We start from the raw sequence: 24799 nt of genomic DNA, 5'->3' as shown, positions 1-24799 counted from the left end.
AGCTAAAGTACATGTTTAACATGCGCTATTATACAGTCACATAATTCTTACTGTAAAAGCGCATGTTAGAAATGTAGTTTAATTTTTAATTTTTATCAAAGTAAATAAATAACATAATAAAACAAGAGCTTCAAATAATTATTAATATAAGATTTTTAGAATATAACAATAGTAAATTAATGTAACGTGCAGCTGTGTTAACTTGACTTTCTCAGACAATGCTTCAGCCAATACGAATCGTTATAAAAGGTACCACTAGCATCCCATGAGCCGATTACGCGTTTTTATTGCTCTCACTACCGACCGGCCAGATTATAGTGGGAAACAAAACTTTAAACTAGTAAATTATGAAAAAAAATCGATTTTCATCATAACTCCTCATGAAGATTTGACAAAACTCCAAACGTCTCTCCGAATCAACTCTTAAGAGCTCGCGAAGTAGTTGAAGCTCGATGGAGGAGTTTGTCCGAGTTGTCCAAGGATAAAAAACCTTCTGAAGAAATCCCAAAAATATGTAACCAGTGAAGCTTGTTACCTTATATTCGAACCGCCCTCGTATTAAAAGATAATAATTCATCAGCACATAAATCTTGGTTGATAATTTTTGAAACCCTCTCTAGGGGAATCAAAACCTTGTCGTTGGTGAGAGGGATCAGTAACCTTATATCCAGGGAATGATGCCGGCGGTAGCGTAGCTATAGGTAGGGCCACCCATGCCGATAAGGTCTCAATGCGATGAAGCTAAGAAGATTCCCACGCAGCGTTTGACCTAGAGTGGGCGGCTGCAAACAACGTCTGTTCTCCAGGTTAGGAGCGGTTGAAGCAAAACTAGGAAGGCAACGGGAAACAACCTAGTGTATTTTTCCCAAGAGAATCACATGGATTCATTCGAGCAAAATTTTCCTGAGTCTTAAATAGTTCCCCGATCGGATCTCCGGGGGGGACTGACTTGAATGTCTTAGAAGAAAGACTAAACTTACGTACAACTTTAAAAATTGGAACTTGGAATACCCAAAGCCTTTTCGAAGCTGGGAAATTGGCAAATCTCGACTCAGGATAGATATTCTAGGAGTTGCAGAAACTTGGTGGCCCAACTCTGGAATATGTCCCGTCGAAAATGGTGTCTTCTATTATTCAGGAAACCAGGACAGAAATCACAGAAAAGGGGTAGGAATAATATATATAAATAGGATAGAATATAGGATAATATCCAAAAACATGATAAAATATGTCGTAGAGTTCACGGTCGAAGAGTATGACCCGTCAAAATCATGGGTAGAAATAGCAAGTGTTTTAAGAAATACCTCACAAAGTGTTCTAGGATTCAAATCTAGAAATAAAAAACAAAAATGGATTACCGATAAAATTTTGCTCTTATTAGATGAGCGTAGAAAACTAAAAAAGGATATAAATGAGTACAGAGACTTACAGAGATTCATAAGATCAAAAATTAGAGTTGCAAAAAATGAATGGCTTAAAAACGAGTGCAACGAAATAGAACAGCTGCAACGAAGACACGATGATTTCAACATCCATAAAAGATTAAAGGAAGCCGCTGGTATATTTAAAAAACGAAGTCTGGGCATAATAACCAACCAGGACAACCAGATAGTTATAGAAGATCATGAGAAATACAGGATATTGGAAGACTATGTAGAAAAACTTATTGACGACAATAGACCAGACCAGACCAGAGAACTCGATGCAGAAGAATGTCTAACTGGATCTTCTATCATATCATAGGCTAATTAGCCTTATGAGCCACTCCCTAAACATATTCCTAAGAATAATACATCAGAGATTATATAGAAAATGTGATAATAATATAAGCGACTAGCAATTTGGATTTAGACAGGGGTTAGGTACAAGAGAGGCCTTAGTCGCAACACAGGTCCTTGTACAGAACTGCTATGACCAAAGAAAAAATGTTTGTCTATGCTTCATAGACTACGAAAAAGCTTTCGATAAAGTTCAACATCACAAACTTATGCAGCTCCTTAAAAAATTGGATTTGGACGAAAAAGACATTCGTTGTATCGAAAATCTGTCCTGGCACCAAAAAGCGCAAGTTAAAGTAAATCATGGTCTAACTGAGCAAGTTCGGATTCGCAGAGGAGTACGTCAAGGTTGTATATTGTCGCCGCTCCTGTTTAATATATACTCTGAAGCCATCTTTCGAGAGTCACTTGAAGCTAGAGACATTGGAACCAAAGTCAATGGAGTCGGGGTCAACAATATACGTTACGCCGATGACACAGTACTGATTACAGATAATATAGATGACCTACAACAACTAATTAATATAGTAGGCGGACATAGCCAAAACATGGGATTAAACATCAACATAAAAAAAACTGATGATGATTATCACTAGGGAAGCGAATACGTTTAGAATATCTAGAGTAACATATATTTAATGGAAAACCTATAGAACGGGTAGAAAAATTTGAATATCTAGGAACATGGCTATATGAAGAATGGTGGTCGGACGGTAAAATAAAATGCCGAATTGAACAAGCTCGAAGTACATCCATAAAATTTAAAAATGTATTTACATGTACCGACTTTGATCTTGATCTTAGACTGAGACTTGTGCGTTGCTACGTTTGGTCAGTGCTTCTTTACGGGATGGAGGGTTGGACACTTAGGTGAAAAACATCAACAAATTAGAGGCATTCGAAATGTGGGTATATCGTAGAATCCTGAAGATACCATGGACTGCCAAAGTGAGGAATGAGGATATTCTCAGGCGTATCAATAAAGACCGTGAACTCTTTAACATCGTGAAGAAACGAAAGTTTGCATATCTTGACCAAATAATGCGAGGCCATAAATATCATTTCCTTCAGCTGATAGTCGAGGGCAAGATTGAAGGTAAGAGAGGATTGGGACGGAAGAGGATGTCATGGCTGCGGAACCTGAGGCAGTGGACGAGTATATAAGATATTCAGACATTGATCCATACCGCTAGAGATAGAGAAGCGAACATCCATTAATGGGTAAGCATTAAAAGAAGAAGAATTTTTTAAACAAAAAAATAATAGTTCGATGAAAAACCGTTTATCTTGATTTCTGGCAGTCTTAAAGAAGTCTAATAAAAAAAAGTTAAATGACAAAGTTGTAAAAAATTGAAAGATCTATAACTATCATTTCAAAATTTTTTTCCGTATACTCAAAATTTGTGTTTGCTTTTTTACGTAAATAACCCACATTCTAATATCCAGGGGAAATGTGCCTATGATGGACCCCCGCCAATGATGAACCACTAGCTATATTTTCAAATTTACCGCGCATATTACACTACCACCATATTGGTTGGGTTGATTGATGCTTATAGTCAGTTGTTTACAAGCGCTCTTGCGAATCTAAACCGTTTTTGTGAAAATAAATAAATAAATTGAAATTGGTATGTATTGATATAACAAAGTAGCATGGCATGATGTTAGATAACTTTTGTTTTAGAATCTGATTTTGTTACTACAGCTTGATAGAACTGTTGCATGTTGATTGGCGAGTAAAAATTGAGGTTATGGCGGAGAGCAAAAAAAGATTTTTATCTGATTTATGCAATATGGCATATGTTGGACTACTTAACGGATCCCAATGATGGACCAGGGGTCCATCATTGGAACTGAAATAAACAAAATAAATATATTGTTTTAGTAGTTTTTCTTTTCCATTTATAGAGATGGCATCCAAAAAAAGACAACAGTGGGACGAGCATGATATGCGACAGGCTATTGAGAACGTACAAGATCACAGTATGGGCTTTAAGTTGGCTGCAAAGACCTTCAATGTTCCCAAAACAACTTTGCGAAGGCGTTTGGCTAAACAGGACAGTTCCAAGGTTAATTTGGGAGGACGAACCGCAATTTTCTCTAAAGCCATCGAAGAGGAGATTGCAGGATATATTATTGATATGGAAACACGTTTTTTTGGTTTAACCTCTAAAGATTTGCGGCGGATGGTATTCGAAGTAGCCGAAAAAAATAAAATAGAGCATCGTTTCAATCGTGAAACAAAAATGGCAGGTTGGAAATGGGTGAGGGGATTCCTGAAGCGCAATCCACGAATTTCTTTGCGTAGTCCAGAAAGTACATCATTAGCTAGAGCCCAGGCTTTTAACAAGCCTAGTATTCAAGCCTATTTCAATGCACTATCTAACACTCTGGAGCAGTACAACTTTCCCCCCGAAAATATATTTAATATGGATGAGTCAGGTTTGACTACGGTCCAAAAGAAATGTCAAAAAATTTACGCTTCAAAAGGTCGGAAGCAAGTTGGTGCACTCAGCAGTGCAGAGCGTGGGCAGCACGTGGCCGTAGTGTGCGCAATGAATGTCATGGGCACTTACATCCCTCCTGCTCTTATTTACCCTCGTCAAAGGATGAACGATGAGCTTAGGAACGGTGCTCCCGTTGGTAGCATAGCTTTCGTATAAGAAAAAGGTTGGATGACCAGTGAAATTTTTTGTAGATGGCTAAAGCATTTCGTGAAGTATACGAAAGCATCTAAAAACAATAAGGTTCTTTTGCTCCTAGATGGGCACAGTAGCCATAAGAGTCTCGAATCTCTTCAGTTTTCAAAAGAAAATGGGGTAATTGTGTTCTGCTTCCCGGCAGATTGTTCACATCACGTTCAACCATTGGACGTAGGATTCTTCCGTCCTCTTCATACGTATTTTGATCAAGAAATTCAATTATGGCTTCGTCAAAACCCGGGGAAGGCAGTGACTCAATTCAAAATAGCAGGTCTTCTCAATCAAGCTTATTTGAAGAGTGCTGTACCATCAAATGCAATAAATTCGTTCAAAAAGACTGGCATTCATCCTTTCAATCCTCATGTCTTCGAGGACTGGCAGTTTGCACCAGCTTTAGCAGCGGATAAGCAGATTCCCGAGGCTCAAGGAGATATCGTCGAGAACCAAATGGAATTAGAAATTCAAACCCCATCCACATCTGGTCTTAACATGTCTTCATCGTCAGTTCTCGACATTTCTGTGAAGGAAATTTGTCCTCCCCCTCAAACTGTAGCAATTGGTACTGATAAAAAAAATGCAGAAGAAGGGGAAAAACTGGTCATTTGAATTCAACACCAGAAATTCATGAACTCAAAGAGAAGGTTATAGAAAAGGAAACAAAGATAAGAAAACAACAAGCCAGGATAGTAAAACGGAAACTTGTCATTGAAAATGACAGTTCTGATGAAGATGAATCCGCCTTAGAGAACTTTTTGGAAAATGGACAAGATGACTCAGATGATGATGCTAGCTGCCTTTACTGCAATGAGTTATTCTCGCACTCACGTGCAAAAGAAAAGTGGATTCGTTGTCAAAAATGTAACTCGTGGTGCCATAATGAGTGCGCTGGTGTTTCCTTCCATTGCAAGTCTTTTATTTGTGAGCTCTGTACCTAACGTGATGTTAGTTTGTTCTATATTTTTTCTAATAAAACTTTAAAGACATTTTTTTTTCATTTATTTTAAAGGGGTCCGACATGGGCAGATGTGTGCCAATGATGGACCCCTCGACTACTTTTTTAAAAATAGCTATGCTATTAAACAGGAAATTATTTGGCAGAAAAATCTTCCTATACTATAATAAACTTCGAGCTAAGTATATATTTTCATGTAAAAAAAAATTAATAAGTCCAAAACTAAAAAAGTTGTAATGATATTTCCTTAAGGGGTCCATCATAGGCACATTTCCGCTAGTTCTACAACAATAATTGACAGTTTATATATCAAAATTGACCGATCTGTTTTGACATCTGTCATAATTACTGAATCGTTTATTATAATAATGAACATGAATATATTGAGAAGAAGAACCAGCGATACTTCCACGCAAACGGAATGTACATTCCCCATTGTATTTTTGGAGAAATTACCTCGAGTACCACCAAGATTCGTGAGTCCAGTTGAAAGAAGCGTTGAAGATTTGAAGGTACCTATTATGTTAAGCGAACTTTCTAGTTCTAAACAAGATCTCAAACTGGGTACTATTATTGAAAACGATAACGAAGATACGATAATACCTCAACTAGAAGTAGCTTTCGATGAAGACGCTGTCAATACTTCTAATCGTGAAGAAAAACCAGACAATGATCCCGAAAATTTAGATGATGTTGGAATAGTTACTATTAGAGCTCATACTGTTATTATTAACAATCATTTTTTCAAATAAATAACTTTAATTTGTTAAATTGTATGAATAAATTTATTTAAATATATATGAGTTGTTGTTTTTTGAACATTATACAAAATTATAGTTTCTGAACATCGTCGTTACTTTAACAGCTTCATTTTACCACCGTCTGCAACTTTTATTACGAATTTCCATGTTTTATATAAAAGTACACTGAGAAACATGTAACAAATTAAAAATTACCTACTCTAACTTTTTAATTGTTGATATTACGAAAAAAAATTATTCTTTTTTAAATGTTTTGCATGGTTTAAAATCTAAAATGCAATCAACAGATTTAGAAAATTTTCACTCGTATACGAGATATGATAAAATTATGAATTTCATTCAACTTAAACTAACAAAACGCTGCAATTTGATAAAAAATCGCTTAAATTTTTATTTGTTTTGACTATTATTTGCTCTTTTTCTATTTAGATGCGTTTTGAAACTTCCTTTTCTTCTTTTCTATGATGTTTTGTTTGTTTCTAGACCGTTTCTACCATAGTTTTTCGAATATATCTTTCGATTAAATTGATGAGTTTTTCAACATTTTTCTTGGTGTAGTTTTTTAACGTAGAATTCTGCAATATATGATTCTATTTGATATCGGGGGTCGTAAAAAGCACTTTTACGTCCCGTTGTAACATTCATTCTTGAATCTTTTAGATACTAGCTAGGGAAAACCATGTATAGCGATGTTTTCAAAATGAGAAGTGAGAAGAAAACGATTATCTTTTCTGAAATCTCGTGGATCGTTCAGTTTATTCATAGCAAACATACTCGACATGTACATCGTGTTATAACTGAAAATTTTGACATTAGAAAGTTGAGTACAAGATGGATGCCGCGTTTGCGCACATTGAAACAAAACCATCGACGCGAAAATGTTTCCATCGAGCGTTTAACAGAAATAAAACCGTTTTATGTTATAGATGAAACGTGGGTTCATAACAACGTCCGCGAGATTGGGTTTCATCACCGAATTCTTCAACATTAGTTTAATCTACGTCGAAAATCGTAGTAAACAACACGTTCGCCATTACAAATGTCAAACTTTATGATGACAATGACAGATTTCATATATTCACATCAGTGTTGCCGTATCACGAAACCCAAAGCAAATTGATGTGAATCGGGGCGTGACTATTTAACCGATAAACGTGTTTGGTTTTCTATATCTTCCTAAAAATTTGTTCTATCCATTATTAGCAATTATTTTTGATTTTTTTATCGTTTTCAACATATACAAGGTGATGAATTTTAGGTTGGAACTCAACAACAACGAAACTACCATTTTTTAAAATAAATATTACACTGTTAAATATTTTTCTTTGACTCCGTTTAATGTAAGACTTACGCGTTACTTTTTTTTGTTTTTTTATATTTTTGTTTTTAGACGTTCTTTTATTAAATTTTCAATAACAATTACATATTTAGTATCCTTTTTGTCTATTTTTCGACATTATTTCATTGAATTTTCTTCTTTTTCTTCTTGATTCTAGGCCTCTTCCGTTTTTTTTTTGGTAATTTTTGAAATACAAATAAAAATTTGACGTTTTTTAAAACAAAAGACTCCAAAAATCAAGAAAATTTAGAAGTATAAACATATTAAAAGGTCTAAAAAATAAGAAATTAAATATTAACATATACAAAAGTCAGACAAAGCTTTCGAAAAATCAGATATCTATGCAGGAGCTTTCGAGGGCTTAAATGCACTTAGAATACACAGTTCATCTTCAGTTTCTGAAGATGATATAACTTGGTTATCGAAATGCGCGTCAATCTATAAACTTCTACATTTCGTATAAACAGTATAATAATCCGTATAAAACAGATATCTTAAATTTCAAAAAGTCATAAAAAAACATCACGAACACCTAATAAAACAAACAATATCCAATAGAAAGTTTGAGTATTGAATTAGATTAAATTAATATTAAGTTTTACGAATTGAGAAACGTAATTGGCTAAAAATCGATTAGCTACGATTAAATAATAATCGATTATGATCGATTATTCAAGTGGTAATCGTTTTGATTGTCAAGATATGCCAAAGCGTTACATTACGCAATGAAATTCGAATTTCCAGAAAATGTGGCTTGAAATATAAGAAAAAAGTTTTTCCTAAGCAATTATTCACATCTTTCTTCCGGTCAAGTGTGAAATAAGGACTCAAAAATCCCAACCGTTTAAAAGGTATACCAATTTAGTCCAAAATTTAATCCCTTCTGGCGTTTAGATTAATGCCACGACGTTAAGCTGATTTATATTGTTCGTTAGTCTTACCAGTTTAGTAGAAATTGTGGAACATTACTCTGCAAAGAAAACTGTCAGCTTTTTATTTATCTTTCGGATTTTAATTAAATTAAAAATTAAAGTAAATCAATCTACTAACTAAAATCTACAGTAAAATATCAATACCATCACGATCGAGTCTTCAATATTGAAACATTTGGTCTTCGAAGGTCGTACGGTCTCGTATAAACTTTGCTACACAATATTTTACTGTTTATAACGAACTAGCAATCTCGCCCTGCGTAGAATTCAGTTCAGCTTTCATATTATTTAGGCTAACGCCTTTCAAATAAAAGTTTTGTATAGATTGTGTACTTTCTAATATTTTTCAAATAACTACCGCCATATTTAGGTCAGGCTAGGTATTTGTGGGAGTACCCACTACACTGAAATTTCTCTTTATATGATATATAAAATAATCTCGGATCTTATTTTCCTTAGAGGTTATGTATCTCTCCCTAAGTCCACTTATTTCTGGTTCCTAGAAATTTTTCTTTTTACAAACTTTATTTAATCAATTCGTTGGTTTGTCTGTCTATCTAAATAAAACACCCACAACATTTTTTTATGATAACAGACAATTTATTTTTGGAAAAAAACGGTTTCTATAAACAAATTTCGTTTGTTTTTTCGAATACGACAGTTCTGGAAAACAAACGTCGGTTTATTTTTGAAGTTTCTGAATATGGTTTCTAATTGCAAAAGAAAGTCTCTTGTGATAATATTTTTTTGTTTTCGAAAAACAAAGTTTCTAAAGACGAATTTTGTTTTTTATCGAAATGGCAATACCCGAAGGCAAATTTTGGTTTGCTTTTCCAAAAACAAAGTTTGTAAAGACGAATCTCATCTTATTTTTGGAGAAATGGAATTTGTACAAACAAATTTTGGTTTCTAATTGAAACAAAAAGTGTCTTAAGACAAATGTCTATTTTTTTTTGAAAAATAAAGTTTCTAAACACAACATTTGGTTTGTTTTTCCATAAACAGAAATTTCTAAATACGAATTTTGTTTTCTATCGAAATGGCAATACCCGAAGGCAAATTTTGGTTTGCTTTTCGAAAAACAAAATTTCTTGAGACGAATCTCATCTTATTTTTGGAAAAATGAGGTTTGTTTAAACAAATTTTGGTTTCTAATGAAACAGAAAGTCTCTTAAGACAAATGTCATTTTTTTTAAATAAAGTTTCTAAATACAAATTTTGGTTTGTTTTTTCAAAAACGGAATATTCTAAATACTAATTTTGGTTCATAATTGTTCAAATGTTTTTGGTTTTCAAAAAGAATGTTCGTTAATACAAATGTCAGTTTTTTCTTAAAAAAATAAGTTTCTAAAGACGAATTGTGTTTTTTTTTGAAATGGCAACTCCCAAAGACAAATTATAGTTTGTTTTTTGAAAAACAAAGTTTCTAAAGACGAATCTCATTAACTGATGATAAATACAGAGAGTAGGTACCGCTAACAAATGATCGCTTGAACTTTAATTGAAAATTACTTCTTGAACCCACCGTGAACAATATTTATTTTACCTATAAACTTATAAAATCCATGAGGTGTCGAAATTGATAATCGGAAATATTTCCGATTATGGAATGTGTTTATACAAATTTAGTAAATAATTATTTAACGACGTCCATGTTTATTCGTTATATCTATGGGGGGACGTTATCTATGCATAGCAACTACCGGAAAGTATTAAAACGAACCGCAGCTTTGCGGCGGACATGTTCCTCTATCCTTTGCCCTACGTAGATATTTATTTGGTTTTCTTTCAATAGATACTTCAATGTTTTGTTAAAGAAAAAGTTCGCATGCATAAATATGAAAATTGAAATAATATCCCCAATATCCATACGGTGTATAATATTGATTTGCATATAACATTCAGATCTGAAACGACACTCGAAAATGATAAAACAGTCATCATGTTATTAAAAATTTCATTCGTATCTTCGTAATATTTGAAAAATGAACGTAAACCACTGAACGGTCACGCAAAGCATCTCAATTAGTGATTTCTCTTTTCAAAAAGTGATAAGCAATCGACTCACCAATTGGTTTCAAAGAAGAATATATCAAAATTGTTACAAAACCAAAGGAAAACCACCTCTACGTCGAATGAATGAAAGTTTTAACTACAACACAGAACCATGTTCTAAATAAAACTGTCTTGAAGTTCTGTGAAACTCTACCTGTCGAATAAGTCTTGGAAAAACTGCTCTAGGGGGGGATTTTGTTGAATAAAGTTGTTCGAATCTGGACCTCGTAGAATCACTATGGATTTTTGATCTTGAAGAAGACTTTGTAAAGCTTCCTCAGCTAACTCGACAACATTCACAAATACACTGATTGATTCGCATTTATATAACTATGTTGTCGTCTTCAAAAACTGCAGGTAAACATTTCAGTGGATTATCATTATAACAATCGTCGTTTTATATTCCTTTCATACAATATATTTATTTTTGTAATCACATCGACAATCGTTTTATTGGTAACATATTCTGCGAGTCCAAATTGAAAGAGTTAAAAAAAAGTTACTTTCTGACGCATATTCCATATATCTTACGATAAAACGGAAATGGTCTGGAAGGTGATACAGGACTTCGTTGTAATGCGGCTATTTTACGGTTTTCCGATGAAGATGATCCCCTTAAACGGCCGTGGCGACGGGAATAACTCCTAAACTACTTAATCTTCTGGTAGAACTGGGACAGTGTTTAGTTGAAATTGCAATGAAAAAATATCCACATGACCCATTTCGTTTAACCACTAACTGAAAACGCGCGAGAAAGACTCATTGAATAAATAAAAAAGGAATAAAAAAAGTTGAACCAAAGAAAAAAAATTGAGGAATGTATGGTCAAATCGTTTAACATACATAAATCAACAACAACCAAAGAAAGTACAAAATAAAGATTAATAACATCATAAGCTCGAAATCAGTATCAAAACGGTACGTTTTGAATAACGCGGGGTGATTTAATTGTTGAGTTAATCTCAAATCAAAAGTTCGTAGGTTTAAATAATCAACAAATGAACATTTTTGAAATTTGAAAAATCGTCTCTGTTCAAGAAACGTCAATTATTCAATTCTTTTTTTTCATTGGGTAATTTAAAAATGGTAATGACTGCGCGTCGTCGTTTTATAACCCAACGGCTTTTGGGGTGCTATTACGTTTAAACAAATACCAGTTTAAGACTCAAAATTTAATTAATTTAAATCTTCATCCGATTGAATTTGTGATTAAACTTAATACCGGAATTGTCAGAAATATCACGAGGCTTTAAATACTACGAGGTATATGCAAAATTTAAGTTCCGTTTTTATATCTTTTAGTAGCAGTACTTTGATCGCAGCTTCGACATGATTATTAACATATCGCGTCCAGTACAAGACTGGTCTAACTCAAAATAAAGCGATTTTCAGTTTTTTGCATGAATTATCTTCAAATTGCCTCTACTAATTCTGTGCAAGACCGTTTCTTAAAAAACTTAGTGGATCACCACATAATAACAAAACTCGTTTACATTTTTTTAACATAAGAAATCCAAAAATGATAATGTATAAATTAATATTTATATTTAGTTTCGTGATACGGCAACACTGATGTGAATATATGAAATCTGTCATTGTAATGGCGAACGTGTTGTTTACTACGATTTTCGACGTAGATTAAACTAATGTTGAAGAATTCGGTGATGAAACCCAATCTCGCGGAGGTTGTTATGAACCCACGTTTCATCTATAACATAAAACGGTTTTATTTCTGTTAAACGCTCGATGGAAACATTTTCGCGTCGATGGTTTTGTTTCAATGTGCGCAAACGCGGCATCCATCTTGTACTCAACTTTCTAATGTCAAAATTTTCAGTTATAACACGATGTACATGTCGAGTATGTTTGCTATGAATAAACTGAACGATCCACGAGATTTCAGAAAAGATAATCGTTTTCTTCTCACTTCTCATTTTGAAAACATCGCTATACATGGTTTTCCCTAGCTAGTATCTAAAAGATTCAAGAATGAATGTTACAACGGGACGTAAAAGTGCTTTTTACGACCCCCGATATCAAATAGAATCATATATTGCAGAATTCTACGTTAAAAAACTATACCAAGAAAAATGTTGAAAAACTCATCAATTTAATCGAAAGATATATTCGAAAAACTATGGTAGAAACGGTCTAGAAACAAACAAAACATCATAGAAAAGAAGAAAAGGAAGTTTCAAAACGCATCTAAATAGAAAAAGAGCAAATAATAGTCAAAACAAATAAAAATTTAAGCGATTTTTTATCAAATTGCAGCGTTTTGTTAGTTTAAGTTGAATGAAATTCATAATTTTATCATATCTCGTATACGAGTGAAAATTTTCTAAATCTGTTGATTGCATTTTAGATTTTAAACCATGCAAAACATTTAAAAAAGAATAATTTTTTTTCGTAATATCAACAATTAAAAAGTTAGAGTAGGTAATTTTTAATTTGTTACATGTTTCTCAGTGTACTTTTATATAAAACATGGAAATTCGTAATAAAAGTTGCAGACGGTGGTAAAATGAAGCTGTTAAAGTAACGACGATGTTCAGAAACTATAATTTTGTATAATGTTCAAAAAACAACAACTCATATATATTTAAATAAATTTATTCATACAATTTAACAAATTAAAGTTATTTATTTGAAAAAATGATTGTTAATAATAACAGTATGAGCTCTAATAGTAACTATTCCAACATCATCTAAATTTTCGGGATCATTGTCTGGTTTTTCTTCACGATTAGAAGTATTGACAGCGTCTTCATCGAAAGCTACTTCTAGTTGAGGTATTATCGTATCTTCGTTATCGTTTTCAATAATAGTACCCAGTTTGAGATCTTGTTTAGAACTAGAAAGTTCGCTTAACATAATAGGTACCTTCAAATCTTCAACGCTTCTTTCAACTGGACTCACGAATCTTGGTGGTACTCGAGGTAATTTCTCCAAAAATACAATGGGGAATGTACATTCCGTTTGCGTGGAAGTATCGCTGGTTCTTCTTCTCAATATATTCATGTTCATTATTATAATAAACGATTCAGTAATTATGACAGATGTCAAAACAGATCGGTCAATTTTGATATATAAACTGTCAATTATTGTTGTAGAACTAGCGGAAATGTGCCTATGATGGACCCCTTAAGGAAATATCATTACAACTTTTTTAGTTTTGGACTTATTAATTTTTTTTTACATGAAAATATATACTTAGCTCGAAGTTTATTATAGTATAGGAAGATTTTTCTGCCAAATAATTTCCTGTTTAATATCATAGCTATTTTTAAAAAAGTAGTCGAGGGGTCCATCATTGGCACACATCTGCCCATGTCGGACCCCTTTAAAATAAATGAAAAAAAAATGTCTTTAAAGTTTTATTAGAAAAAATATAGAACAAATTAACATCACGTTAGGTACAGAGCTCACAAATAAAAGACTTGCAATGGAAGGAAACACCAGCGCACTCATTATGGCACCACGAGTTACATTTTTGACAACGAATCCACTTTTCTTTTGCACGTGAGTGCGAGAATAACTCATTGCAGTAAAGGCAGCTAGCATCATCATCTGAGTCATCTTGTCCATTTTCCAAAAAGTTCTCTAAGGCGGATTCATCTTCATCAGAACTGTCATTTTCAATGACAAGTTTCCGTTTTACTATCCTGGCTTGTTGTTTTCTTATCTTTGTTTCCTTTTCTATAACCTTCTCTTTGAGTTCATGAATTTCTGGTGTTGAATTCAAATGACCAGTTTTTCCCCTTCTTCTGCATTTTTTTTATCAGTACCAATTGCTACAGTTTGAGGGGGAGGACAAATTTCCTTCACAGAAATGTCGAGAACTGACGATGAAGACATGTTAAGACCAGATGTGGATGGGGTTTGAATTTCTAATTCCATTTGGTTCTCGATGATATCTCCTTGAGCCTCGGGAATCTGCTTATCCGTTGCTAAAGCTAGTGCATACTGCCAGTCCTCGAAGACATGAGGATTGAAAGGATGAATGCCAGTCTTTTTGAACGAATTTATTGCATTTGATGGTACAGCACTCTTCAAATAAGCTTGATTGAGAAGACCTGCTATTTTGAATTGAGTCACTGCCTTCCCCGGGTTTTGACGAAGCCATAATTGAATTTCTTGATCAAAATACGTATGAAGAGGACGGAAGAATCCTACGTCCAATGGTTGAACGTGATGTGAACAATCTGCCGGGAAGCAGAACACAATTACCCCATTTTCTTTTGAAAACTGAAGAGATTCGAGACTCTTATGGCTTCTGTGCCCATCTAGGAGCAAAAGAACCTTATTGTTTTTAGATGCTTTCGTATACTTCACGAAATGCTTTAGCCATCTACAAAAAATTTCACTGGTCATCCAACCTTTTTCTTGTACGAAAGCTATGCTACCAACGGGAGCACCGTTCCAATAGCTCATGCTATGCTTTTTCTTTTTTATGATAATATATTTATTAGGGTTATTGATATTGATTCCTTTGAGTTTTAAAAATTTCTGATTAATACAATGGTTTTTTTTTATTTTATCTTTTAGATTTATTTTTAATTATAGAGGTTTTTTTCAAGTTTTTAATATTTCATATTTTTTGGGATTAGATATATTATCTTATAGTTTAATTTTATTAAGTTTTTGAATTTGTAGTTTAATAATTTTAGCAAGAGTTAAATTGTATTTTAATAATGAATATTATAATTTATTTTTAATAATTTTGGTTATTTTATTATTAAGTCTTTATTTAACATTTTCTTCATTAAATTTATTTATTTTTTGAGATTAGATTAATTCCTACTTTAATTTTAATTATAGGATGAGGATATCAGCCTGAACGTTTAGAAGCTGGAATTTATTTGTTGTTTTATACTTTGTTAATATCATTACCTATGATAATTATAATTTTTTATTTAAGAGAAAAATATTATTTAACTATATTTATTTGTATAAATTTAGAATTATCTTCTTTTTTTATATTTTTATGTATTAATTTGGTTTTTTTTGTTAAAATTCCAATATTTTTTTTACATTTATGACTTCCTAAAGCACATGTAGAGGCTCCTATTTCTGGTTCGATAATTTTAGCAGGTATTATATTAAAATTAGGAGGATATGGGCTTTTACGTTTTATACTTATTTTTAAGCAGTTTTTAATAAATTTAAATATTTTTTTTATAATAATTTGTTTATTAGGAGGTTTTATTGTGTCTTTGATTTGTGTTCGTCAAAGGGATATAAAATCTTTAATTGCTTATTCTTCTGTTTCTCATATAAGTTTAGTTTTAGCAGGTATTATAACTTTAAATTATTGAGGGTTATGAGGAGCTTTATTAATAATATTAGCGCATGGTTTATGTTCTTCGGGTTTATTTTGCTTAGCTAATATTTCTTATGAACGAATTCATAGTCGAAGATTATATTTAAATAAGGGCTTATTAAATATTATACCTAATTTAAGATTAATTTGATTTCTTTTAGTTTCTTCTAATATAGCAGCTCCTCCTTCATTAAATTTAATAAGAGAAATTATATTAATCAATAGAATTTTATCTTTTAGTTTATTTAGTATGTTATTTTTATCTTTAATATCATTTTTTAGAGCTGTTTATTCATTATTTTTATACTCATACACTCAACATGGTCAATATTATTCGGGTTTATATATATTTAATAGGGGATTAATTCGTGAATATTTATTAATAATTTTACATTGATTACCTTTAAATTTATTATTTATAAAATTAGAATTTTTAGTTCAATGAATTTAATCTAAATAGTTTAATAAAAATATTAGTTAAAAATAAAGATTTTAGATTATTTGTTATATTTATTTTATAGTATTTTTATATTTGAGATTAATATTATTAGGTGCTTCATTATATTTATTGGTTATAAATTTAACTTATATTTTAGAGTTTAATTTTATAATATTAAATTCTACTAATATTTATTTTGTCGTTTTATTAGATTGAATATCTTTATTATTTATAAGTTTTGCTTTATTTATTTCTTCTATAGTAATTTTTTATAGAGAGGAATATATAGCTGGGGATATTTATAAAAATCGATTTATTTTATTAGTAGTAATATTTGTTTTGTCTATAATATTATTAATTATTTCACCTAATTTAATTTCTATTTTATTAGGTTGAGATGGATTAGGGTTAGTTTCTTATTGTTTAGTTATTTATTATCAAAATTTAAAAAGTTTTAGGGCTGGAATATTAACTGCTTTAAGAAATCGAATTGGTGATGTAGCTTTGTTAATATCTATTGCTTGAATATTAAATTTTGGTAGATGAAATTTTATTTTTTACTTAGAAATTATAAAAGGAAATTATGTTATACAATTAATTAGGTATTTAGTAGTTTTAGCGGCAATAACAAAAAGGGCTCAAATTCCTTTTTCATCTTGGTTACCTGCTGCAATAGCAGCTCCTACTCCTGTATCTTCTTTAGTTCATTCTTCTACATTGGTTACTGCTGGAGTTTATTTATTAATTCGTTTTAATTTTTCATTTAGAAGTAATTTAATAATAATTTTATTATTTATTTCATCAATAACAATATTTATATCAGGTTTAGGAGCTAATTTTGAATTTGATTTAAAAAAAATTATTGCTTTATCAACTTTAAGACAATTAGGTTTAATAATATCAATTTTAGCATTAGGAGAATATAAATTAGCATTTTTTCATTTATTAATTCATGCTTTATTTAAAGCTTTATTATTTATGTGTGCTGGTAATATTATTCATAATTTATTTAATTGTCAAGATATTCGTTTTATAGGAGGGTTGGTTAAACATTTACCCTTAACATGCACTTATTTAAATATTTGTAATTTATCTTTATGTGGTTTACCTTTTATATCAGGTTTTTATTCTAAAGATTTAGTGGTTGAATTTATATCAATAAATTATTTAAATATTTATATTTATTTAATTTTTTATATTTCTATTGGATTAACTGTTTCTTATAGGTTTCGTTTAACTTATTATTCAATAATTGGAAACTTTAATTTTATATCTTTACATATTATTCAGGAAAGAAGGATGATTATATTAAAAGGAATAAGAGGTTTAATTTTATTTGTAGTTTTTAGAGGCAGAATATTTTCATGAATACTTTTTTCTACACCTTATTTTATTTGTTTAACTTTTTTTATAAAAGTATTAACATTGTTTGTAATTATAATTGGTGGATGATTAGGGTATGAATTAGCTAAATTTAAGCTTTCTTATCAATTATTAACTTTAAAATTTTTATCTTCAAGATTATTTATAAGTATAATATGAAATATACCTTATTTATCTACATTAGGAGTTAATTATTTACCTTTATATATAGGAAAATTATATTTAAAAATTTTTGATCAAGGTTGATTAGAATATTATGGTGGTCAACAAATATCAAAAAATTTAAAAATGTTAACTTTAATACAATTATTTTCAATTAATCATTTAAAAATTTATTTATTATTATTAATTTTTTGATTAATATTTTTATTATTAAATATTTACTTAAATAGCTTATAAAGAGTGTAATTTTGAAGAAATTAAGGAAGTCAAAGACTTTTAAGTATTTATAAGAAAAAATCTAATTTTACAATGAAAATGTAATGTTTTTTTTAAACTATATAAATAGAAATAAAAACAAAATTTCATTGCTTAAGAATTAAGTTAGAAGCTTATTCTTGATTTTCTTATTTCTTTAATTGGAGAATAACTCATTTTTATCATTAACAGTGATAGACCTCTTTTTGGTTTCAATTAAAAATAAGGATTTATATAAAATCAAACTTTTACGTCGAAACTAAATACAATACTTTGCTTCTTATTTAAGATAAATTGATTTATTCAATAATTTTTAAATGCAACTTAAATGTTATAATTAACTATTATCCTAATTAATTCAATTTAATGCTCCTTGGTTTCATTCGTGATATAATCCTCATAATAAAATAAAAATAAAGATAATTAAAATTATTGAATAATTTAAAATATTAGAAATTTTTATTGTTATAATTAATGGTAAAAGTAAAGTAATTTCAACATCAAAAATTAAAAAAATAATTGCAATTAAAAAAAAATGGAGCGAAAAAGGAAGACGAGCAGAAGTTTTAGGATCAAATCCACATTCAAATGGGCTTCTTTTTTCTCGATCATAATAACTTTTTTTAGAAATTAAATTTAAAATAATTGTTAATAGTATTAAAATTAAACAAATTATTATTATTAATCTTATTAAAATTTTAATTATTTATACTAGAATCTAGATTTTTTGATTGGAAGTCAAATATAATTTTTATATTATATAAATTATCTACCTCATCAATAGATAGAAATATATAAGAATAATCATACTACATCAACAAAGTGTCAATATCAAGCAGCTGCTTCAAATCCGAAGTGGTGAATAGAAGAAAAATGATTTAAAAATTGACGAATTGTACAAATTAATAAAAATGTTGTTCCAATAATTACATGTAATCCATGAAATCCTGTTGCTATAAAAAAAGAAGAACCATAAACTGAATCTGCAATAGAAAATGGAGCTTCAATATACTCATATCCTTGAAGGATTGTAAAGTAGATTCCTAGAATTACTGTAAAAATTAATCCTTGGAGACCTTGAGAAAAATTATTTTCCATTAATCTATGATGGGCTCATGTTACAGTTAATCCTGATGTTAATAAAATTAAAGTTTTAAGAAGAGGAATTTCAATTGTGTTGAATGTTTGAATTCCTTTAGGAGGTCATAATAATCCTAGTTCAATTCTAGGAGTTAATGATCTATGGAAAAATCCTCAAAAAAAAGAAATAAAAAAAAATACTTCAGATGTAATAAATAAAATTATCCCTCAACGTAAACCTTTAGTAACTAGGAAAGTGTGTAATCCTTGGTAAGTTCCTTCTCGAACAATATCTCGTCATCATTGGTATATAATTAATATTGTAATTAATAAACCAATTATTAATAGGTTATTATTATATAAATGAAATCATTTAATTAATCCTATTATTGTAGTTATAGCTCCTAATGCTCCTAATAAGGGTCATGGGCTAATATCAACTAAATGAAAGGGGTGATTTTTATGTATTGACATTAATTTACTTCACTAGAATATAAAGTTCTTAAAATAGCAAAAACATAAGATTGAATAATAGCAACTGCCGATTCAAGTGTTAAAAGTAAGATTTGAACAATAATTAATAAATTTACTAAGGTAATTGTTATTATAGGTCCTGTGTTACCTAATAAGGTTATTAATAAATGACCAGCAATTATATTGGCTGATAAACGAATAGCTAAAGTTCCAGGTCGAATTACATTTCTAATAGTTTCAATACATACTATAAAAGGTATAAGAATTGGAGGAGTTCCTTGAGGAACTAAATGAGCTAATATGTGAATAGTATTATTTAATCATCCGTAAATTATAAATCTTACTCATAATGGTAAAGCTAATCTTAATGTTAAAGTTATATGTCTTGTTCTTGTGAAAATATAAGGGAATAAACCTAAGAAATTATTAAATAAAATAATAGAAAATAAGGAAATAAAAATTAATGTTCTTCCTTGTGATTTATAATTTCCTATTAAAATTTTAAATTCTTTATGTAAAGTTATAACAATTTTATTTCAAAAAATATTAAATCGTGAAGGGACTAATCAAAATAATGGAGGAATAATTCTTAATCCAATTAAGGTTCTTAATCAATTTAATGAGAAGTTAAAGTTTGAAGTAGGATCAAATGATGAAAATAAATTTATTATCATTTTCAATTAAAATTTATTTTATTAATTTTAGTTTCAGTTATTTTAATTTTATAAAAAAAATTAAAATAATTTAAATTATTAAAACAAAAGAAAATTCTTAAAAAGAAAAATATTAATGTTAATCAGTACAATGGTATTATTTGTGGAATTAAAAATTATCAAAGTGATTATTTTAGCTTGACAAACTAATGTTATAAATTAACTAAATTTTTCATTAGAAATATCCGTTATAATATTATAGATGATTTAAAATTCCATTGCTTACTTTCAGCCATCTAATGATAATTCAATTATTTTAATAATTCATTTAGAAAAATATTTAGGTGAAATTCTTTCAATTACAATTGGTATAAATCTGTGATTAGATCCACAAATTTCTGAACATTGACCATAAAATAATCCTGATCGATTAATTGAAAATCTTGTTTGATTTAATCGTCCTGGAGTACCATCAATTTTTACTCCTAGTGAAGGAATTGTTCATGAATGAATTACATCTGCAGACGTAACTAATATTCGAATATTTGATTCAAAAGGAATTATTACTCGATTATCTACATCTAAAAGACGGAAGTTAAATGAATTTATTTCATTAATTGGGATTATATATGAATCAAATTCAATAGTTTTAAAATCTGAGTATTCATAAGATCAATATCATTGATGTCCAATTGTTTTAATAGTAATTATTGGATTATTAATTTCATCTAAAATGTAGATTAATCGTAGAGAAGGAATGGCAATAAAAACTAAAGTAATAGTCGGTAAGATAGTTCAAATAATTTCAATTAATTGACCTTCTAATAAATAACGATGTAAAAATTTATTAAAAAATAGTGATAGTAATAATTGGCCAACTAATACAGTAATAATTACTAAAATTATTAAAGCATGATCATGAAAATATGATAATTGTTCTATTAAAGGTGATGCTCTATCTTGTAATATGAAACTTTTTCAAGTTGAAATTTCTAAAAAAAGTTTAAACTTTATGTTTGGGGTTTAAGTCCAATGCACTAATCTGCCATATTAGAAATTAGCAGATAATATTGGTAATTCGGAATAACTATGTTCTGCTGGAGGGTTAAATTGTAATCATTCAATTGAAGAATTTATTCTTAATGAACTAATTCTTTTTCGTTGTATAGAGAAAGCTTCTCAAAAAATAAATAATAAAAAGATTACTCTAATAAGGGAAATTAAAGATCCAATTGATGAAACAATATTTCATAGAGTAAAAATATCAGGATAATCTGAATATCGTCGCGGTATTCCTATTAAACCTAAAAAATGTTGTGGGAAAAATGTTAAATTTACGCCAATAAATATAATAAAAAATTGAATTTTTAAGTAAAAATTATTTAAGGTTAGACCTGTAAATAAAGGGAATCATTGAACAATTCCTGCTATAATTGCAAATACTGCTCCTATAGAAAGAACATAATGAAAGTGAGCTACAACATAATAAGTATCATGTAATACAATATCAATTGAAGAATTAGCTAAAACTACACCTGTTAATCCTCCGACTGTAAATAAAAAAATAAATCCTAGTGCTCATAATGTTGCAGGTCTATAATTAATTCTTGATCCATGAAAAGTAGCTAATCATCTAAAAACTTTAATTCCAGTAGGCACTGCAATAATTATAGTAGCTGATGTAAAATAAGCTCGAGTATCTACATCTATACCTACTGTAAATATATGATGAGCTCAAACAATAAATCCTAATAAACCGATTGCTATTATAGCATAAATTATACCTAAGGTTCCAAAAGCTTCTTTTTTTCTACTTTCTTGTCTTACAATATGAGAAATTAAACCAAAACCTGGAAGAATTAAAATATAAACCTCAGGATGTCCAAAAAATCAAAATAAATGTTGGTATAAAATAGGATCCCCTCCTCCAGCAGGGTCAAAAAAGAGGTATTTAAATTTCGATCAGTTAATAGTATAGTAATAGCTCCTGCTAAAACTGGTAAAGATAATAGTAAAAGGATTGCTGTAATTACAACGGCTCATACAAATAAAGGCATTCGATCTAAATTTATACCTTTAGGTCGTATATTAATTACAGTAGTAATAAAATTAATAGCTCCTAAAATTGAGGAGATTCCAGCTAAATGTAAACTAAAAATAGCTAAATCTACTGAAGATCCTCCATGTGCAATATTAGATGAAAGAGGGGGGTAAACTGTTCATCCAGTTCCTGCACCTCTTTCTACGATTCTTCTTATAATTAGAAGAAATAAAGAAGGAGGTAGTAATCAGAAACTTATATTATTTATTCGGGGGAAGGCTATATCTGGAGCACCGATTATTAAGGGGACTAATCAGTTTCCAAAACCTCCAATTATAATTGGCATCACTATAAAAAAAATTATGATAAATGCATGGGCAGTCACGATTACATTATAAATTTGATCATTTCCAATTAAAGTTCCAGTTCTTCCTAGTTCTGTTCGTACTAATACTCTAAGGGAAGTTCCAACTATACCTGCTCAGATTCCAAAAATAAAATATAATGTTCCAATATCTTTATGATTTGTTGAAAACAACCATTTATTCGGTAAAATGGCTGAGTTCAGGCGATAAACTGTAAATTTATTTACGAATATTTTATTCTTTTACCAAGTCTTATATTCAAATATGATATTAAATTGCAAATTTAAAGGTAAATAATTTTTAAGGCTTAGATAAAATCTATAATCAACTTTGAAGGTTGATAGTTTAACTTAACTTAAATCCTTATAAGATACTTAAGATTCTAGTACAAAGGCATAAGCTAAGCAAAGTAAATACATTTAAAAATAAAAAGATAAAATTATTAAATTTTGTTGATTTAATTAGATTTTCTGTTATTAAGATAGTTAATGAAGAAAATGTTAATCGAATATAAAAGTATAAGGTGATTAATGTTGTAATGATTAAACTTAGAGTATATATTTGGCTTAAAATTAAATTATTAATCACGAGTCATTTTGGTAAAAACCCTAAAAAAGGGGGTAGACCCCCTAAAGATAAAAAATTTAAAATAAAAAATAGTTTAATTAATTTATTTGTATTTAGTGCATTAAAAAGTTGGTTTAAATTAAATAAATTTAGTTTTATGAAAAAAATAATAATATTTAACCTAATAAAAAAATAAATAATAAAATATACTAATCAAATTAACTTAGAATTTAATATTCCTGCGAGTATTCAACCAATATGATTAATTGAAGAGTAAGCTATAATTTTTCGTAATCTTGTTTGATTTAACCCTAAAATTCCCCCTACAATAGAGGAAGTAATAATTACAAATGTTAAAAATTGGGTTATACTTAAATTATATATTACTAAAATTATAGGAGCTAATTTTTGTCATGTTAATAAAATAAGACTATTTATTCAATTTAATCCTTCTATTACTTCAGGAAATCAGGAGTGAAAGGGAGCAGCTCCTAATTTTGTTAGTAATGCTGAATTAAGAATTATCATTAATCAAATATCAGAATTATTAGGGATATAATCTGAAGAAATTAATATTATAATTACAGCGAATAAAATAATAGTAGAGGCTAAGGCTTGGGTAATAAAATATTTTAAAGCTGCTTCTGCAGGATAAATATTTTTATTTGATTTTATTAAGGGGATAATTCTTAAAAGATTAATTTCAAGGCCAATTCATATATTAAATCAAGAATAAGCTGAAATTGAAATTAATGTTCCAATTATTATTGAGTTAAAGAATAGAATTTTATATAATTTTATTATTAAAAAGGAAAGAAACCTTTATAAATGGGGTATGAACCCAGTAGCTTAAATTTAGCTTACCTTTTTACACTTTAATATAAGATGTATATTAACTTTTGATGTTAAAAGAAATAGTTTAATCTATTAAGTGTAATTTTTGGGGGGGGGGGTTAATGAAGGTGTATTACACATAATTAATTCTATCAAAATTACCCTTTTTTCAGGCACACCATTATTTTTTCAAAAAACAAGTTTTTAGTTAAACATAAAGTTTTCAATTTACCAAAAAAAGTAATTAAAAAAAAATATTTTTTTTGAAAAAAAAATGTGCATTTTGTGCATTTTTTGCACATTTTTTGCATCAGAATTTTGTGCATTTTTTTGTAAATTTTTTTTACATTAACGGTAAAAGTCAATGAATCATGAAAATTTTCTTTGAAAATTTTAAGCATATAGGTTTTTCTAATATAAATGTTTAATTAATTAAAATAATAGAAATGTATATATCACCCAAGAGTATATTTAGTATGAGATCTTTAATAATGTTAATAGTTTCTAGTAACTTTATATATATATAAATAATAATAATTTATAAACTATTAAACTTATGAATTAATTCGATTGTTATATATATAGAAAACTATTACAAAGTTTAAAGACTTAAATTGAAAATTTCAGAAAGAGAATCATTTAGATCTTATTCACCATATTATTAATTTATGAATGGAGAATTATTAATATTATATTAAACCATA

The 24799-nt window shown here is 29.2% G+C and overlaps 3 protein-coding genes and 4 pseudogenes across 3 annotated transcripts; 3 read left to right on the top strand and 4 right to left on the bottom strand.

The window, feature by feature from the left end:
* Positions 1–3688: 3688 nt before the first annotated feature.
* LOC130903064 (uncharacterized) lies at positions 3689–4441 on the top strand. Its single transcript, XM_057815325.1, has one exon. It carries the CDS (start codon positions 3689–3691, stop codon positions 4439–4441), a length of 753 nt encoding a protein of 250 aa, XP_057671308.1.
* An 807-nt stretch (positions 4442–5248) lies between these two features.
* On the top strand, positions 5249–16293 carry LOC130903063 (NADH-ubiquinone oxidoreductase chain 4-like). Its single transcript, XM_057815324.1, is given in 2 exon segments — positions 5249–5398; positions 15307–16293. Coding segments are annotated over 2 exon segments (1083 nt in total). The 3' UTR covers positions 16240–16293.
* Positions 16294–16488: 195 nt separating this feature from the next.
* LOC130903058 (NADH-ubiquinone oxidoreductase chain 5-like) lies at positions 16489–17935 on the top strand (the record flags this gene model as incomplete). Its single annotated transcript, XM_057815320.1, is given in 1 exon segment — positions 16489–17935. A coding segment is annotated over 1 exon segment (1245 nt), but the record flags the coding sequence as incomplete, so codon positions are not given.
* A 911-nt stretch (positions 17936–18846) lies between these two features.
* Positions 18847–19635, bottom strand: LOC130903056 (cytochrome c oxidase subunit 3-like; annotated as a pseudogene).
* On the bottom strand, positions 18996–20324 carry LOC130903057 (ATP synthase subunit a-like; annotated as a pseudogene).
* Positions 20325–20476: 152 nt separating this feature from the next.
* Positions 20477–21284, bottom strand: LOC130903062 (cytochrome c oxidase subunit 2-like; annotated as a pseudogene).
* Positions 20684–22914, bottom strand: LOC130903055 (cytochrome c oxidase subunit 1-like; annotated as a pseudogene).
* Positions 22915–24799: the final 1885 nt, after the last annotated feature.

This window comes from Diorhabda carinulata, chromosome Y (genome assembly GCF_026250575.1).
Source record: "Diorhabda carinulata isolate Delta chromosome Y, icDioCari1.1, whole genome shotgun sequence".
NCBI lineage: Eukaryota > Metazoa > Arthropoda > Insecta > Coleoptera > Chrysomelidae > Diorhabda > Diorhabda carinulata.
This window is presented reverse-complemented; position numbering and strand designations above follow the sequence as displayed.